This window comes from Danio aesculapii, chromosome 22 (assembly GCF_903798145.1).
Source record: "Danio aesculapii chromosome 22, fDanAes4.1, whole genome shotgun sequence".
In the NCBI taxonomy this organism is placed as follows: domain Eukaryota; kingdom Metazoa; phylum Chordata; class Actinopteri; order Cypriniformes; family Danionidae; genus Danio; species Danio aesculapii.
The window spans coordinates 35,008,013-35,026,389 of record NC_079456.1 but is presented as its reverse complement, the minus strand read 5'-3'; the positions used below and the strand labels follow the sequence as shown (position 1 = coordinate 35,026,389).

At 39.5% G+C, this 18,377-nt stretch overlaps 1 protein-coding gene across 2 annotated transcripts in view; it reads left to right on the top strand.

Annotated features, from left to right (window-relative positions):
• LOC130216300 (lisH domain-containing protein ARMC9) overlaps nt 1-18,377 on the top strand; it is a 76,979-nt gene that overhangs the window by 49,085 nt on the left and 9,517 nt on the right. For both annotated transcript variants that reach the window (XM_056448199.1, XM_056448198.1), the window contains 5 exons: nt 3,757-3,821; nt 3,954-4,052; nt 5,258-5,367; nt 12,288-12,412; nt 15,215-15,323. In XM_056448199.1, the coding sequence (XP_056304174.1) occupies nt 3,757-3,821; nt 3,954-4,052; nt 5,258-5,367; nt 12,288-12,412; nt 15,215-15,323 (508 nt within the window). The remainder of the gene's footprint in view (nt 1-3,756; nt 3,822-3,953; nt 4,053-5,257; nt 5,368-12,287; nt 12,413-15,214; nt 15,324-18,377) is intronic.

The following is an 18,377-nucleotide window of genomic DNA, read 5'->3' as shown; positions in this document are numbered from 1 at the left end:
CCGACGTGTGATCAACGTGCAAAGAAATATGAATAAGACCAAGGAAGGACTTTTAGAAGGAAAGTTTCAGTATGAAATAATTAATGTCGCATCACCAGGCTGTCCAGCGTTTCCTCCAGAGTTTCATCTAATTTCATGTTTCATTTTTAATCTTTCGACTTTTGTTTTAATGGAATTTGATATCACATGCTTAGTGGAAACAAAAACCTCCGCATTTCGTGACTCAGTGCTCCTTTAAAGTAATCAAAAATCGCTGCTTACATGGTAGACTCTTAATTAGAGTATTATCTTAATCATATTAAAATCGGAGTATTGGTGTCCATGTAAATGTACTCTGAATGTGGCAGAGGATGTCGCAAGCTGTCAAAGACCGCACATTCCTCGGCTATTATTCCATGAGCCCTCAAATGTTTCATTAGTTTGATGTGTTTCCTTCCTTAAACGCAACTTTTGTAAAGCGTCTGCTTCAGGTTGCGGTGTCAGATTGCTTGCTTGTACAATATAGCCATACTTTAGAATGCTTGGTTTAAGCAAATTTGATGAACGCGATCTTGTCTGTTGATGAATCTGAAGGGAGTTGTGCGTGTGTGTGTGTTTTCCCCCCTCTGATGACACGTACAAAGGGAGAATGTCAATCAAAGTGATTCAGCAGACTGATTTTATCAAGTGTGACTATAAAAATACACTTAATTAATGTTTACTGCTAGAAGCTGGTTATATTCACACACTGCAGCCACACAACTGTGTTTAAACCCCTTAAGAAAGTGATTTTGCATAATAGTTCCCCTTTAATAAGCAGCAAATTAGGAGTTTTTTTATCTAAAAGTAATAGTTAATTGTTTTATTAATAGCTGGAGTTGTACCTTAAAATAAAGTGTGACCCAAGTTTCTCTTCTGCAGAGCACATAAGGTTTCCTGAACTTCATCTTGGTCACCGTTTCCAATATAATGAAAGTGAAGGAGGGCAGGGCTATCAGCTTCAGATGGGGGAAAAGCATCATAAAAGTGTCATAAACTCCATCAGTCCACATGACATGACATAGAGTATTAATAGTCGATGACTTTATGGTGCTTTTATGATGGTTGATTAACATTTGCTTTCTGAAATTGTTAGTTGTCAAGATTTTCTTGGACAATAAATAATAAATATTACTTTGTAACACTTTACATAAGGGAGAGTTCATAAGACTGTCATGAAACCTTTATATTCAAAATGTGAATGAGATTTTATTTATGCTTATGAAAGCTGTTATTAAGTGTCATTCACTCAGTTATGTCATTTTAAATGTGAAGGTGACATTGTTTATGACAACTTGACCAAAACAAACACATCACATGATTGCCATGAAGCCATTGTAACATGAGGAATATTTTTCTGATTACATTTTCAGTGAAGCAAACTGTATTTGTCATTAAAATGCCTCATTAATTACTCAAATTAATCATTTTTAAGAGCGTCATTAATATTTATTGACATTTTAACGACAAATTCAGCTTGTACCACTGTAGTAGGTCAAAAATAGATATATTAATGACAGTGTCATAAAATTCATGGCACATTTGTAATGGCCTCGTGAAGATCATGTTTATGACAGATTTCTGACAAGTTTTGTTATCGTGGTAATGTGAAGTTGCCATGAGGTTGTCATGTATTTATGTCAAGTTGTCATAAGAGACAATGTCATGTTAGCATTTAAAATGTCCTAACTGAGTGGATGACAATAACAGTTGTCATAAGAGACAATGTCATGTTAGCATTTAAAATGTCCTAACTGAGTGGATGACAATAACAGTTGTCATAAGCATGCATAAAATCTAATTCCAGGGTGTCCGCGGGGTCTAAATTTCAAAAACGAAACTAAATGCACTGAAATATGTGGTTGTATGTCTTAAATACTTTTAAACAGGTCTTAATTTTCCTTTGTCCTTGTAAAGCTACTCAGTCGCTACCATCAAAAATCTATCTAAAGAAAAAAAACGTATTAATGGTGCTTTCATACCAGACGCGGCTTGCGAGAATAAATCACACTATCTGCGTGTAAATAGATGCGTGAACATTTTGATTTCACTCGCTTCATTTGCGCATCAAATTCACATAATTCGAATTTCATTCTTGTGGGCAGGAGGATTTCCCCTCGGGACACCAGCAACAGGCACTACGTCATAATCATACCCCTACAAGAGCAAGCCTCTGATTGGTTAACGCAGAACGAATGTCTGCTAAAGTTTTGATTTTTCAACTCCAGGGATTTGTGCGTTAAGCACTGCTAAACGCAAAATGCGGCATGAATTTCATCAGTAGCTATGTTTCCATCAAAAAATGCGAATTAAATTAATGCGCAAAACTGGATTATCGCATAAAAGACGTTCGAATAAAGCAACGTTTCCATCCAATGAGTCAAAGAGAAAATATCAACAGTAAAGACGGAATTTGCTGTGGTCGGAGAAGCTGCGTCAATCTTATTAATTAAACGACTTGCATTTCAGAAAACAAATGGCAACATGCGATGAACACGTGGTGGCGTTTGAAAGTGTGAGACGCGGTTCTGGAGGTGATTAATAATATAATAACACTAATACTGAAATGGTTAAGGTGGTTTAAAATAACCAAAACAGCATTTCAGATGTTCTACAGTTTTATCATCACATGATCTCTTATAATCACATGACTTTTTTCATGCGCATACTGGAATTCAATAAAAGTGTTTCCATCGTAGTTTATGCGCATCTTTTCTTATTGAATTAAAAGTTTATCCTGCTCAGTTATGCTCATACGTTTTTAATGCGCATTTTCAACATTTATGCACATCTTTGCTTTTCCGTCAATCGTTTTTTTTATGCACAAATCCAAAATGTGTGGATAGAAACAGCTATTCACACCACCTCATTTGTGCGAATAGCGCCACAGGATGTCTGTTTGCATCTTTACATTGACTTAACATGTAAATCTCTCGTTCTTGGCACTTCATCTTTGTCTGGTGTGAATACACCATTACTTTATTTACCAATATGGTTTAATTATCTTCCTTACATGCTTAAAATAACATTTGTTTAAAAGTTCTCCTTGTGTTTCTGCATGAATGTTTGTTGTGAATAAGTGAAGCTTTAAAAACTTATTTCGATAGGAGCATGTGATATGATTGAGCAAGACTGGCTGCTCATCTGTAATCAGTAATAATCCAATCAGAGTGATCCAAGCTTACAATAAATAGATCGTTTTCTCACTACTGTTCTATCTTCATTTTGGAAGAATCCCCCTTGCACTCCATCTCCTCCTTTTCCTCCCTTTTCTAAGGGGGAGCTCTCGAAACCTACCTGATCTCAGATATATGGGCTCAAGTATCTCAGAGCTCAGGGTTCTCTCCCGGGACAGCATGCCAAACCTGCTATTAACACTAAGCATATCTAAGTGGGAACTCTTGACATTTAGTTTATTATAGTTTAGAAAATTTGTCGTTTTATGTCTTGACACTTTATTTAAAATATGTGGCTAAGAAATAACTGAATGTTAACTTTAAAAGAGCAAGTAAAAACAATTCCACTGGCCATAACAAATAAAGTACTGTAACAGTCTGAAAGTTCATTCATGATGGTCTTAAAATTTAACACTGATTATAAAGGTTTCATGACAGTCTTATGAACACCCCTTCAAGTAAAATGTCACTAGATACTCTTAATAAATGACGACCAATGCCATACTTTGTTTCTGGTTGATCATTTCAATAATTCTTCCATTTGTGATTCTGCTGTTCACAGCGAACATCCCTGAACAAGAGCCTGAATCAGACGATGAAGAGGATGAAGATGATGATGACGACGAGGTTAATTCACTGTTGCTCTGCATGACTTTTGATTTCCTGTAATCCGTTTATCTGTTGCATTTTATTGGCTTTGGCGGCTTTCAAAAGATCTGTGCGGCAGTCGTTTGATCTGGCTGTGATTCATGTTAACAGGAAGACGTCATGGAGGCGGACCTTGATAAAGAAGAAGTCCTGCAGCCTCAGCCAAAAGAGCTCAGCGGAGAATCCCTGCTCACAACCGAGTACCTAGGGGTAATCCAACACTCTGCTTGTATGATTTGAAGACAGAAATAAGGGGGTTGTTGATTAAGTCGTGCGATTGGTAAATATAAGAGCCTGTTTTAGTGGTGCAATAGAGTGCATTGATTCAATAAGTTCAATTGTAGTTTAGTTAAGTGCAAAATATTCTCCAGTAATGCTTTTATATGCTAATTTATAACCACAGGAATCACAGTAAGAGCTACGTGATATGACATGGTGCATAAATGTGCATTGAACATTTACAAGGGTTGGACAATGAAAGTGAAAAGCCTGGTTTTTGATCATAAAGACTCATTAGTATGGTGTAGGGCCTCCTTTGCAACCAATACAGCATCAATTCATCTTGGCAATGATAGATACAAGTCCTGCACAGTGGTCAGAGGTACTTTGAGCCATACTTTTCGCAGAATAGTGTCCAGGTCACTATGTGATGCTGGTGGAGGAAAACATTTCCTGACTCGCTCCTCCAAAACACCCCAAAGTGGCTCAATAATATTTAGATCGGGTGACTGTGCAGGCCATGGAAGATGTTCAACTTCACTTTTTTATGTTCATCAAACCACTCTGTCACCAGTCTTACTTTGTGTATTGGTGCAATATTATCCTGATACACTGCACCGCCTTCAGGATACAATGTTTGACCCGTTGGGTGCACATGGTCCTCCAGAATGGTTCAGTAGTGCTTGGCAGTGACGAGCCCATCTAGCATAAGTATTAGGCCTAGGGAATGCCATGAAATTGCAGCACAAACCATCACTGATCTACCCCCATGCTTCACTTTGGGTGTCAACAGTCTGGGTACTACTCTTCTTTGGGGCCTCTCCACACCGTAACTCTCACGGATGTGGGAAAGACAGTGAAGGTGGACTCATCAGAGAACAATACAAAAACATTTTACACTATCTTCATGTGTTCATATTTTATCCCCACAAATCCTAGATGTATAGTATATAAGAACTGCACACCCACACAAACACATATGCACAGATGTGAATTTTGGATGTAGGAATTGGGGTCTCCTGGAAAAAAAAATGTTTAGGAGCCACCAATGTATCTATTAGTTATGTGAGGCCACGTAAGAAGACAATGTTCCCATTATGCCACTTTCAAAATCTTGTTTGTTCTATCTTGGGATTTATGTTGGGGGCATATTTTGTTGATTCTGTGTGATAAGTTTTCTCTGTGGTGCTTTTTAGATCATGACCAACATGATGAAGACGAAGAGAAGATCATGTCCTCCATCATCTCGCAGCATCGACGAGCCCCTCCAGCGACCCGTTACGCCCAGCTCCCACAAAAACACCATGTAAGTACCTCAATATTTGGTGTAAAAATCTATGGGTGTTAAAGGAACAGGTTTTTCATCCTCCACTTGTCACAAACCTGTTTGAGTTGCTTTCTCAAAGGAAAATATAGTGAATAACGCTTTGGGGGGGGGGGGGGGGGGGGGGGGGGGGGGTTGGGCGTTTACTGACTTCCATAGTATTTTTGGACTACGGATGTCAATGGCTGCTTTTTTCAACATTTTTCAGTATATTTTCATTGTGTTCAGCAGAATACAGTATTTCATACAAGTTAGAGAGTGAGGAAATGGTAAGGAAATATTTCAGGGGTACTATCTATTAATACATCTGTTTTGACCAATGCAACACAGTTCTAATCTCATTTACACTTACACACTGCAAAGAAAACTTGCAAACTGATAAGCCCATCATTTCATCATGTGCCCAATTCTGCTTCTCTTACATAAACTGTACTTTGCTAAGTGATGATAAAGAGCAAAAAAAGCTTATCAATCTGCTCTACTAAAACAACAAACTGTCGATTTTGATTTCAAGCTAAAGTTTGACACAATTCAAAGTTAATCTATACAAAAGAGACTTTTCCTACACATTACACACATTTCTACATAAATAAGTTAAATAAGAAAAAAAAGGAAAATAAGTTTAATGAGTAAGCTAATTAAGTTAAATAAGCTAGTTAAATAAGTTAATGAAGTTAAATAAGTTAGTTAAATAAGTTAATTAAGTTAAATAAGTTAGTTAAATAAGTTAATTAAGTTAAATAAGTTAGTTAAATAAGTTAATTATGGTAAATAAGTAAGTTAAATAAGTTAATTTTGTTAAATGAGTAAGTTAAATAAGTTAATTTTGTTAAATAAGTTAATTAAGATAAGTTAATTAAGTTAAATATGTAAGTTAATTATGTTAAATAAGTTAAATGAGTAAGTTAATTCAGTTAAATGAGTAGGTTGATAAAGTTAAATAAGTTAGTTAAATGAGTTAATGAAGTTAAATAAGTTGGTTAAATTAGTTAATGAAGTTAAATAAGTTAGTTAAATAAGTTAATTAAGTTAAATAAGTTAGTTAAATAAGTTAATTAAGTTAAATAAGCTAGTTAAATAAGTTAATTAAGTTAAATAAGTGAATTAAGAATGTTAAATGAGTAAGTTAAATAAGTAAGTTAATAAGTTAAGGTCTGTGCAATCATAAAATTGTATTCATTTATATTTATTTGGTAGTTGGCATTAAAAATTACACTAACTGTAGCAAAACAAGTAAAATAGCCTTTCCAAGCCTGTTTATTAAAAAAAAAAGCCATCAAAATGAATTAGTTTTAACACCCCCTCTAAAGTGTTTAGCACCCCCCAAAAAATCCTAGTGTCTGTAAGTGGAATGGAGGAAGGGCGTTTCATTTTTACTTAAAGATATAATATATATATACAGTAAACAAATACAGACTAAAACCATCAGTGCATTTCTGTGGCTTGATCTGCTGCAAACTACTTAACTTATTTAAATGACTTTTTAACTTACTTAACTAACTTACTTATTTAACTTAAGAGATGTCGTGCCACGTCTTTTCTATGAGTTTGCGCACACCAGTAGATCCATTTGGTGTCTGTCTGCAGCAAATAGTAAATAATGTGATGCGCCGTGGTGAAAAAGCTGCTGCTGATATTTCTGAAACTGCTCAAACTGTTCATAAAAATAAAATAAAAAGATCTTGAAGAAGAAGAAGGGGAGGAAGAGCGGACTTGTGAAACTCCTCTCTGATAAGAACAGCAAACTGAAGCTAAAATTCAGACGAACCACCAAAACAGCTTGTTCTGACTGTTAAACAGCAAATAAATGCGTAGAAACACAGACTGTAACCATCAGTGCATTTCTGTGCTTGACCTACTGCAAATATAAATATGAGATGATGGTGTATTATCTCCATAAAGGAAAGACTAGGATACATTATAGTCTCTTCAAGGACACAATTACACAAGTGCTTTTTGTTTGGTTTTTTCCTATTGACAATATTTCAAAATCCTAAGGTCAAATCCATGAGAGTCACGCAAGCGATTGTCCGCAGTCATTTCCATCACTGATCCACACACTTGAGCAGAAACAATGAGGATCTCTTGAGCTGAGGACGGTGTCTTGCATATCCTGCTTGCACATTAACACACTATTTGACTTAAGGGCAGAACTATTGACTTCGTGACAAGGCTGGTGATGAATACAGACACACATATATGTACTGCTGTAGGGGAGAGTCGCTTTGTTTATGGTGTCGATCATAATCCCCAAATTAGCATGACAACACTTTCATTTGTAGGAGTAAAAATATCAAACAGGTTTGGGTTTCTGACAAGGGAGCACACTAGCAGATTTAATAAAGTAACACTACATGCACATAAACTCCATCTGGATGTGCTCAACGTGTATCTATTTGCTTTTTAACAGTCAGAACAAGCAGTTTTAGTGGTTCGTCTGAATTTTAGCTTCGGTTTGCTGTTCTTATCTGAGAGGAGTTTCACAAGCCTGCTCTTCCACCTATTCTTCTCGTTCTTCCTCAAGGTTTGATGTGTTTTGTGTTTAGAGATGGTCTTCTTTTGACATCAGTTGATTATTTGAGTAAAAAAAAACTATAAAATAATAAGAATTGTAATAAAGTCTCTTAAATCATCACCTTCTCTGTTCTGATGCCTAGTTTGAGCTCTTGATCACCTCTGCTTGTCTAAAAGCGTGCGGTTGCTGCATTGTGATTGGCTGATTCATTCATTTTCCTTCGGCTTAGTCCCTTATTTATCAGGGGGTTACCACAGCGGAATGAACCGCCAACTATTCTAGTAATCCATCGATGCGCAGCTCTATAGGTCCCCAACCATGCAAGCCAGTGGCGACAGCGGCGAGGAAAAAACTTCACCAATTAGCTAAAGTGAATAATTAAAAAACCTCGAGAGAAACCAGGCTCAGTTGGGCACAACCATTTCTCCACTGGCCAAACGTCTTGTGTAGAGCTGCAGTCTAGGCGCCACAGAAATGAGTCTCATGCTCTCTACTCCTCCATGACCACCACAGCAGCTGCTCAGGATACGGCCTGGTCCAAGATTATGGAAACCTTGGGATCATCGTCGCTGATCTTGGATCGAATCAGTTTAGAGATGGTCTTCTTTAGACATCAGTTGATTATTTGAGTCACTTTTTGAGTAAAAAAAACCCTATAAAATAATAAGAATTGTGATAAAGTCTCTTAAATCATCACCTTCTCTGTTCTGATGCCTAGTTCGAGCTCTTGATCACCTCTGCTTGTCTAAATGCGTGCGGTTGCTGCATTGTGATTGGCTGATTCATTCATTTTCCTTCGGCTTAGTCCCTTATTTATCAGGGGTCACCACAGCGGAATGAACCTCCAACTATTCCGGCATATGTTTTACACAGCGGATATCATTCAAACCACATCCCAGTACAGGGAAACACCCATTCACATTCACACACATACACTACGGTCAATTTAGTTCATCAATTCCCCTATAGTGCATGTGTTTGGACTGTGGAGGAAACCGGGGCACCCGGAGGAAACCCACGCCAACACAGGAACATGCAAACTCCACACAGAAATGCCAACTGGCCCAGCCAGGACTCGAACCAGTGACCTTCTTGCTGTGAGGCGACAGTGCTACCCCGACTGATTATTAATAATAGTTATAAAATAAACACACATCATCATATGTCATAGGAGATGTCTACTGTGGTCACGAATACGGTAACATTTACAGATTACTCAGAGCCGCAGAGTTATTTTGATCTGTATTTAGCCTCCGGGTTTCCTCATGTTGCAATAAACACGGAACTGTACTCTATATTTACACAGCTCTCATATTCATTCATTTAACCACAAGAAGACAACATTAAAGGGATAGAGTACCTGAAAATAAAAGTTTACTCACTATTTACTCTCCCTCAAGTGGGTCCAAGTCTTTATGAGTTTCTGTTGAACACCAAAGAAGATTCTGATGAAAGACAAAACATGAAATCACTCCATAGTAGGAAAAACAAATACTTTGAAAGAGGAAAAAAGATGGCACGGTGGCTCAGTGGTTAGCACTGTCGCCTCACAGCAAGAAGATCACTGGTTCAAGTATCGACTGGGTTAGTTGGCGTTTCTGTGTGGAGTTTGCACGTTCTCCCCGTGTTAGTGTGGGTTTCCTCCGGGTGCTCCGGTTTCCCCCACAGTCCAAACACATGCGCTATAGGGGAATTGCATGAACAAAATCGAGCGTATGAAAGCGTGTGAATGTGTGTTTCCCAGTGCTGGGTTGCAGCGGGAAGGGCATCCGCTGTGTAAAACATATGCTGGAATAGTTGGTGGTTCATTCCGCTGTGGCGACTCCTGATAAATAAGGGACTATGCTGAATGAAAGAAAATGAATGAGATGACAGAATTATAGTTTTTGGGTGAAATATTCCTTTGATGTTATACCGGACGTGCTTTAAAAAACAAACTTCCTGCCGCTCGACATTTCTGACAGCGTAATCTGCCAAGTCATCAAGCATGAGAATTGAAAATGATAATATGTTGATCATTAGCCAGGAGCATGAGCATAACTCATAAATGACATTATGAATTTAATAAAACAGATGCTTCTTCACTGTAATAAATGCTGGGTTCCACACAATCCCTTCATGTCATCCCAACATAAATCATTCGTTCGTTCATTCATTTTCCTTCGGCTTAGTCTCAATTTCAGGGGTCGTTGCAGCAGATTTCAATTCAATTCACCTTTATTTATATAGCGCTTTTACAATGTAGATTGTGTCAAAGCAGCTTCACATAGAGGATTATAGTAAATTGAAACAGTTTAGCTCAGTTCAGTGTGGTTTAATATTCACTGCTGAGAGTCCAAACACTGAAGAGCAAATCCATCGATGCGCAGCTTTACAGATCCCGAACCATGCAAGCCAGTGACGACAGCGGAGAGGAAAAAACTTCACCATTTGGCGAAAGTGAAGAATTAAAAAACCTCGAGAGAAACCAGGCTCAGTTGGGCATGATCATTTCTCCACTGGCCAAATGTCTTGTGCAGAGCTGCTGTCTAGGCGCTGGAGAAGCTGGACCTCAGCGAAGACTCGTCTGTCCCTGGAGCGTCACAGGAATTAGTCTCATGCTCTTCACTCCTCCATAACCACCACAGCAGCTGCTCAGGATACGGCCTGGTCCAGCATTATGGAAACCTTGGGATCATCGTCGCTGGTCTTAGATCGAATCAGTGGTGCTGCGTAGTCTGAGGGCCTCGGGATGAGTATCCCCAAGTGGAAAAAGAGAGAATAAAGAGAATATTTAGCGTTGCTGCTGTTCAAAGTGTGTATAAACGAGATGCAGAAACCTGTATGTAGCACATTCATGTATCATACCGCTAAGTGATGCACTGAGTGTACTTTATTAAACAGATAGGTCTTTAATCTAGTTTTGAACTGCGAGAGTGTGTCTGAGCCTCAGACATTATCAGAAAGGCTATTATCTCAGAACTCTTTAGGACAGTTATTGCTCACTGAGCAAAGCAACAAACTGCATTTTTGCTAATTAAGCTGCCAACACCCAAAGCGTGCATGCTTCTGCAAGGTGGTAATCTCAAATCTCAAAGCATTACATGAAACATTCAAACTAAAGTGCAGATTAATCTCTAACAAGTCTTTCTGTTAACTTTAAACACTTAAGATTACATTTTCTGTCAACATTTCCCTCTCCTAGTTCAATCCCATGCCGGGAACTACAAATCCCCTAACCAGGTAGTTACAGTAGTTTGACCAACACAACTCCTTCATGTTGTCCCAAGACAAATCGCTTATGTTAACTTAATGGTTTACAAATTTAAGTGAACTGAACATAAAACAGGGCTGCACGGTGGCGCAGTGGGTAGCACGATCGCCTCACAGCAAAAAGGTCGGTGGTTTGAGCCTCAGATGGGTCAGTTGGTGTTTCAGTGTGGAGTTTGCATGTTCTCCCCGTGTTGGTGTGGGTTTCCTCCAGGTGCTCCGGTTTCCCCCACAAGTCCAAAGACATTCGCTATAGGAGAATTGGATAAACAAAATTGTCCGTAGTGTATGTGTGTGAATGAATGGGTGTTTCCTGGTGATGGGTTGCAGCTGAAAGGGCTTCCGTTGGGTAAAACATATGATGGATATGTTGGTGTGTCATTCCTCTGTGGCGACCCCAGATTAATAAAGGGACTAAGCCGAAAAGAAAATGAATGAACATAAAACAAATAAATTAGCCAAAGAATTGGAATAATTGTTTTGTTTCAGCTTATTTTAAATAAGTAGTTTGAACAAGCAGCAGTAAAACATTTTTTTGAGTGTATAGGAACTAACCAAGAGTGTGGTTCCCCAAGAACTAAAGCATAATGCAACTTATTTCCATTCATAGAGAGTTTTTACAGCCATGTCAGAAATGTTAAAGTCCACATGAACCACAAGCTGCAATCGTTGTTTTGTTGTTCTTTTTCTGTATTGTGACGCAGTTTCTAGAGAAACAAAATATTAAATGAGTAAGCAGTGGGTGTGGCTTGTTTTTTCCTACTGCGAGTCAATTGGATGTAGTGAGGTAGGCGTTTCATTCAGAAAGATGGGGAAAGGGTTTGGGCAGAGATGTTACATCCTAACAGACTCCTCCTCCTCACCATTTCTGTTTGTTGTCAAAACTGACAGCTGAAGGGGCGTGGTTACGTGTGTTAGCCCCGCCCAATACCTCAAACCGACCTAATCTGAGAATTTAACTCAAAACAAACAGGAAGTGCATTTTCAGATTTCAATTAAAGAACACATGGGAAAACATTTCTTTTTCGTAATGACACACACAGATGAATTGTTCACCGCAAAACTAGCAATGTGAGCTATCAAATTCAATATGATTAGTTTTGATTTCATGTGTACTTTAATGTACATGTCTCCACAGAGCCGGTGGTGAGGGAGTCTACCCTGTTACCCGACAGAGAAGCGAAGACTCTCGCTTCAGTTCCCGTCCAGCGACTCGCACCGGCAGCCGTCCCAGCACTGCTGAGTCCATCCACCAAACTCTGGGTATCTGCTGATCTTTATATAAGCTCTAGCATGTCATCCTCCTGAAAGATAAACATCTCATAATGCCATTTTACTGTCTTTTTGTGTTGTCTTTGTTTCGCAAGGATGAGATCACAGTTCCATTTTTAATAAATCTGGACTTTTTTCTTTGAGTTGATTTAATTTCCGATGCTCTCAGCGTAGACTGGGCCGTGGAGCTCTCACTTCCGTTGTAAATGCACAGACTGATGAAATCACTTTGATGTGGTTTTCATTGCCCTCAGGCCAGTGTTTGACTAAGAGTAATGGCATCCAAGAACAGCGGCAGGCCAAATAAGATATAAAGTGCTTCACTCGGGAAACCTGGGTTTTAGTGTGCCTACTGTAAAAGATGTTGCTTGTGCAGTTTATTCTGTGTTTTTGTTTATTTTTTTATCTTTTTGTGAAAATTTGAGGCATATTTAAAAATAGAGTTTTGGTGATTCTAACTGTTTATACACTACCTGATAAAAGTCTTGTCATTGATCCCAGCTGTAAGAGCAACAAATAATACCTTGACTTCTGGTTGATCATTTGTAAAAGTGTCAGAAGGTGGATTTTCCTGATGAATCCTCTGTTGAACTGCATCCCAATCATCACAAATACTGCAGAAGACTCGCATGGCCCCAAGATTCTTACAGAAATCAGTCAAGTTTGGTGAAGGAAAAATCATGGTTTGGGGTTCCATTCAGTATTGGGGCATGCGAGAGATCTGCAGAGTGGATGATCAACATCAACAGCCTGAGGTATCAAGACATTTGTGCTGCCCATTACATTACAAACCACAAGAGAGGGCAAATTCTTCAGCAGGATAGCGCTCCTTCTCATACTTCAGCCTCCACATCAAAGCTCCTGAAAGCAAAGAAGGTCAAGGTGCTGGCCAGCCCAGTCACCAGATATGAACATTATTGAGCATGAAGGAGGAGGAATTGAAGATGAATCCAAAGAATCTTTATGAACTCTGGGAGTCCTGCAAGAACGCTTTCTTTGCCATTTCAGATGACTTTGTTAGTAAGTTATTGCAGAGAGATTTTTGGTGGGTGCTTCTAAATTTTTTCTGGTGCTTCTAAATATTTGAAGTTGGGATCACCGGTGCTACCAAGTAAAAAAAGTAAATTTCGAGCCCTGACACACAGAATGTGTGCTGCTGAGAATTTTTGCATATTTTTGCTGGATCGAGTATCAGCCAGCTGGTACTGATTCAAATCCGATCTGTGTGTGCTATATTCTGTGTCATTTATAAGCCAACAAAAACCACAAAGGTAATCTATTATATAGACTGATTTATACTTCTGCGTCAAGCGCACGCGCATGCTACAGCGCAGCCTACGCGTGGACGCATAGCCTCTCGCCCTGGCAGTCGGCGCCGCTGACGCGCACCTCTTAAAAAATGTAACTACACGTCGCAACGACGCGTAGCACAAGCTCTGTGATTGGTCGGCTTGGTAGCGCTGACGAGCGGGACCAAGAGCCGCGCGAGCCAGATGGAGCGATTGCTTACAAGTGTGGAGTCCCGTGAAGGAGCTCCGGAAGGAAAGTTTTGTTTTTGTGTTTACCTCATGGTTAAAGTTGTTGCACATCCGCCGGTTCCTGTCTCAAAATGAGCGAGTTTAAGCCACTTGAACATTAAGGAATCGTTCAGAAAAAACAAAACACCAGCGAAGAAACTAGACACAGAGGAACAATAACACCTCACTGCCAACTAACGTTAGCATTTTGCAAGGGTTATTGCAGAACAACAGAAACAACTCGCAGAAGCTTAAATGCACAGCTACGCACATTGCATGCACCGTGGGTCACGCCAAACACATGACGCAGAAGTATAAACCAGACTTAAGGTACTAGAAAGTTATCTGCAATATAATATTCCATTTGGAAAGATATTTCATTTACACCACTACGGTTGCAGCTCTAATTTGTGCTCGTATTACATTTTTTATTTTTTGAAGGTATTAAAAAAGGTAGTAAAAGGTATTAAATTCAACTTTAAAAATTCTGTATATACCCTATTATATCAGTTTTATATCTTCTAAACACGAATTCTGTCACTGTTTTATAGCACACTAGTTTATAGATGTCCTAAAAACTAACAATACTGATACTAACATCCATTCATTTATTCTCTTCATTCTCTTTTTGGCTTAGTCCCTTTATTAATCTGGGGTCGCCACAGCGGATTGAACCGCCAATTTATCCAGCATATGTTTTTACGCAGCAGAAGCCCTTCCAGCCGCAACCCATCTCTGGGAAACACCCATACACACTCGTTCACACTCATACACTATGGACAATTTAGCTTACCCAATTCACCTGTACCACATGTCTTTGGGGAAACCGGAGCACCCGGAGGAAACACACTCGAATGCAGGAAGAACATGCAAACTCCACACAGAAACGCCAACTAACCCAGCCGAGGCTCGAACCAGCGAACTTCTTGCTGTGAGGCGACAGAACTACCTACTGCATTTGGAAGCAAAATTGTTTGAGTATTTTGATATCTTTGGTAACAGGCTGGATTAGTATAACCTGACAGTAAAAACAGTGTGTGTGTGTTAGATTTGTGCCTGTTTCATGTTTGTCTCACAGACTTCTGTTCTATTAGCAGCTATTGGCGTTCAGTTTCCACACGTAGCGCAACCACACAGCTCGTCTCCTCCTAGAGCACTTTGCATGTCCCTGTGAAAATGAGCATCTCTCAGGTCCCCTCGGCATGGCGTGTGTGTGTTAATGATGTCAGCCACGTGTGAGCCTTGTGTGTGACGTCTGCTACTCTTTCTCCATCAGCCACAGATTCAGATTGCTGGCGTTCCTCGGTGGAATCTGGGCTCATGGGGTCTCCGGAAAGGCATGTACCTGCGCCGGGCCAGACCACCAACAGCGGGCAGTCATACAGGTGCGTTTACTAACCCATTCACCGCCCTTTTCCCAGTATCTCAGGATCTTCCACTACAGTGTTACCTTAACAAGAGCTTTAAGGATCCAAGTGCGACATTCCATGCTCAGTGTGGCATGGTGTATCTAAAATGTAAAGGTCCAGAGGATGCAGTGTTATCAAGCATGTCCCCGGCTGTAACCCAGCCCTTAAAGGCAGCGAGCTGGAGAGAGACCAGAGGAATTCGGGAGCGTAGCGAACCATCGAACCTTGAGTCTGCATTGCCACGGGACAGACTTTTTTGTCTTGAGAATCAAACAGTGCTAAACAAAGAGCCGATTCAGAGCCCTTCCTTCCCAAATCCCTGACTCCCGGAGACCTGTGGATGTAATGACCCTTCGAACACACGTGCACCACCAAAAAAGCTATCGTTTTACTCTCGTCCAGCAGGAGAAATGTCTTAATTAAATGAGTGCTGAAATCTAAATGTAATCAAATTATTTTAAGACTTGAAATATAAACTCTGGAGATGTCTCGGTGCACAATAACTCACACTATGAATAACGGTCTGTTTTAGGGGCCTGTTTACACCTGGGCGCTTCATGCGTTTTGGCAGATTTGTGAAATTAATATTGTTCCCATATAAGCCTGATCTTAAAATCCTGTGCTATATGCAAAGAGAACTACACTCACCGGCCACTTTATTAGGTACACCTGACTAGTGCTAGGTTGGACCCCCTTTTGCCTTCAGAACTGTCCTAATCCTTCGTGGCATAGGTTCAACAAGTTACTGGAAATATTCCTCAGAGATTTTGCTCCATATTGGCATGATAGCATCACGCAGTTCCTGCAGATTTGTCGGCTGCACATCCATGATGTTCCACCACATCCCAAAGGTGCTCTATTGGATTGAGCTCTGGTGACTGTGGAGGCCATTTGAGTACAGTGAACTCTTTGTGATGTTCAAGAAACCAGTCTGAGATGATTCCCGCTTTATGACATGGTGCGTTATCCTGCTGAAGTAGACATCAGATGGGTACGCTGTGGTCATAAAGGGATGGACTTGGTCAGTAACAATACTCATTTAGGCTGTGGCATTGACGCAATGCTCAATTGGTACTGATGGACCCAAAGTGTATTTTGTAAAGCAGATGTAAAGGATGCTGTCTGTTTTGATTTTATTAAAAATTGCGGTAACACTTTATAAAAACTACACACTATGAATCATTTATTAAGCATTAGCAAATAGTGAATTCATTATCTGTTAAACATTAACTCTACATTAATAAATGTTAGTAAGCGGTTTATAACTGCAGATCTTGACTTATAAAATGGGCCAGATGGAATCTGCTGACATTTTTGCCTATTTCTACGCGGAATTTTGTTAAAAATCTGCGAATTTATGTGGAATAATTTTGGGAGTATCATAACTAAAACCTTGTTCATTCATTTTCTTTTCGCTAAGTCCCTTTATTAATCTGGGGTCACCACAGCGGCATGAACCTCCAACTTATCCAGCACATGTTTTACACAGCAGATGCCCTTCCAGCTGCAACCCATCTCTGGGAAACACCCACACACACACTTTCTCACACTATGGACAATTTAGCCTACCCAATTCACCTGTACCGCATGTCTTTGGACTGTGGGGGAAACCGGAGCACCCGTAGGAAACCCACGCGAACGCAGGGAGAACATGCAAACTCCACACAGAAACGCCAACTGACCCAGCCGAGGCTCGAACCAGCGACCTTCTTGCTTCTTGCCAACTTTATGCTTCTTGCCAATTTGATGTCGTATTTTGACACTCCTGTTATTCAGCAATGTTTAAACTTTACAGTAATTGTATTTATTAGATAGGATTGAAAAGATTATTGTTCATTTGATACCTAGCCTTTATTTGTCATTTATTAGGGATTTATAAAGCATAAACTGTCCTCACTTTAGATTAGGTCACAAACCTGCATGAAGTTGAGTTAATAAAGCATCTTTAAACATACCATTACTATACGCCTGAATATAGAAACGTCAATTTCAATAGTATATTAATCGTTCTCTAACTCATTCGGAATGATCTTAAGAACCACAGACTACTCTTCAATACAAATGGCTTGTAAAAAATGCAATCTTTTATTTAGTAATGAAAAATCAGCTAGTCACAAATTATGAAAGCACAATTATTAAGCACATTATACATGTGCTTATAAGTCAAGAATAGAGCATTTTTATTTGCAGTTATAAACCGCTTACTAACATTTATTAATGTAGAGTAAATGCTTAACAGATAATTAATTCACTATTTGCTAATGCTTAATAAATGATTCATAGTGTGTAGTTACGATAAATTGTTACCAATATATCTTCAAAGGACACAGAACGTTTACTAGGAGCTGTTGCTCAGTGGCAGAAGCAGACCACAGTTGCGACATTTTGCTGTGATGTTTCAGAGAGATGGAAAGTAAATAAACGGCAGGCGGATATGATCCAGGCAAAAGCGTCTTACGTCTGTACACATGCGTAGTTAAGGAAAGAAATAAAACCATAGTGTGGAGCGTTTTTAGACGGCATTTTAAAACGTATACAGACTAGTGTAGACTTTGCAACAGAGGGAACCACAGCTGTGTGATGCGTATTCAACTCCCCTTTATTTGTATAGCACTTTTACAATGTAGATTGTGTCAAAGCAGCTTTACATAGAAGATTATAGTAAATTGGAACAGTGTAGTTCAGTTTTCAGAGTTTAAGTTCAGTTTAGCTCAGTTCAGTGTGGTTTAATAATCCAAAGAGAGTCCAAACGCTGAAGAGCAAATCCATTGATGCGCAGCTCTACAGGTCCCGAACCATGCAAGCCAGTGGTGACAGTGGAGAGGGAAAAACTTCACCAATTGACAAAAGTGAAGAATTAAAAAACAGTCTGCGCCAGTGGTGTAGTGTTTAGTGCATCGACACATGCACTCTGGTGCTCACGGCGACCCAATTTACGCCTCGTGGTCCTATGCCGATCCTTCCCCTCTCTCTGCTCCCCACACTTTCCTGTCAATACTCTTTACTGTCCTATCAATTAAAGGTGAAAAC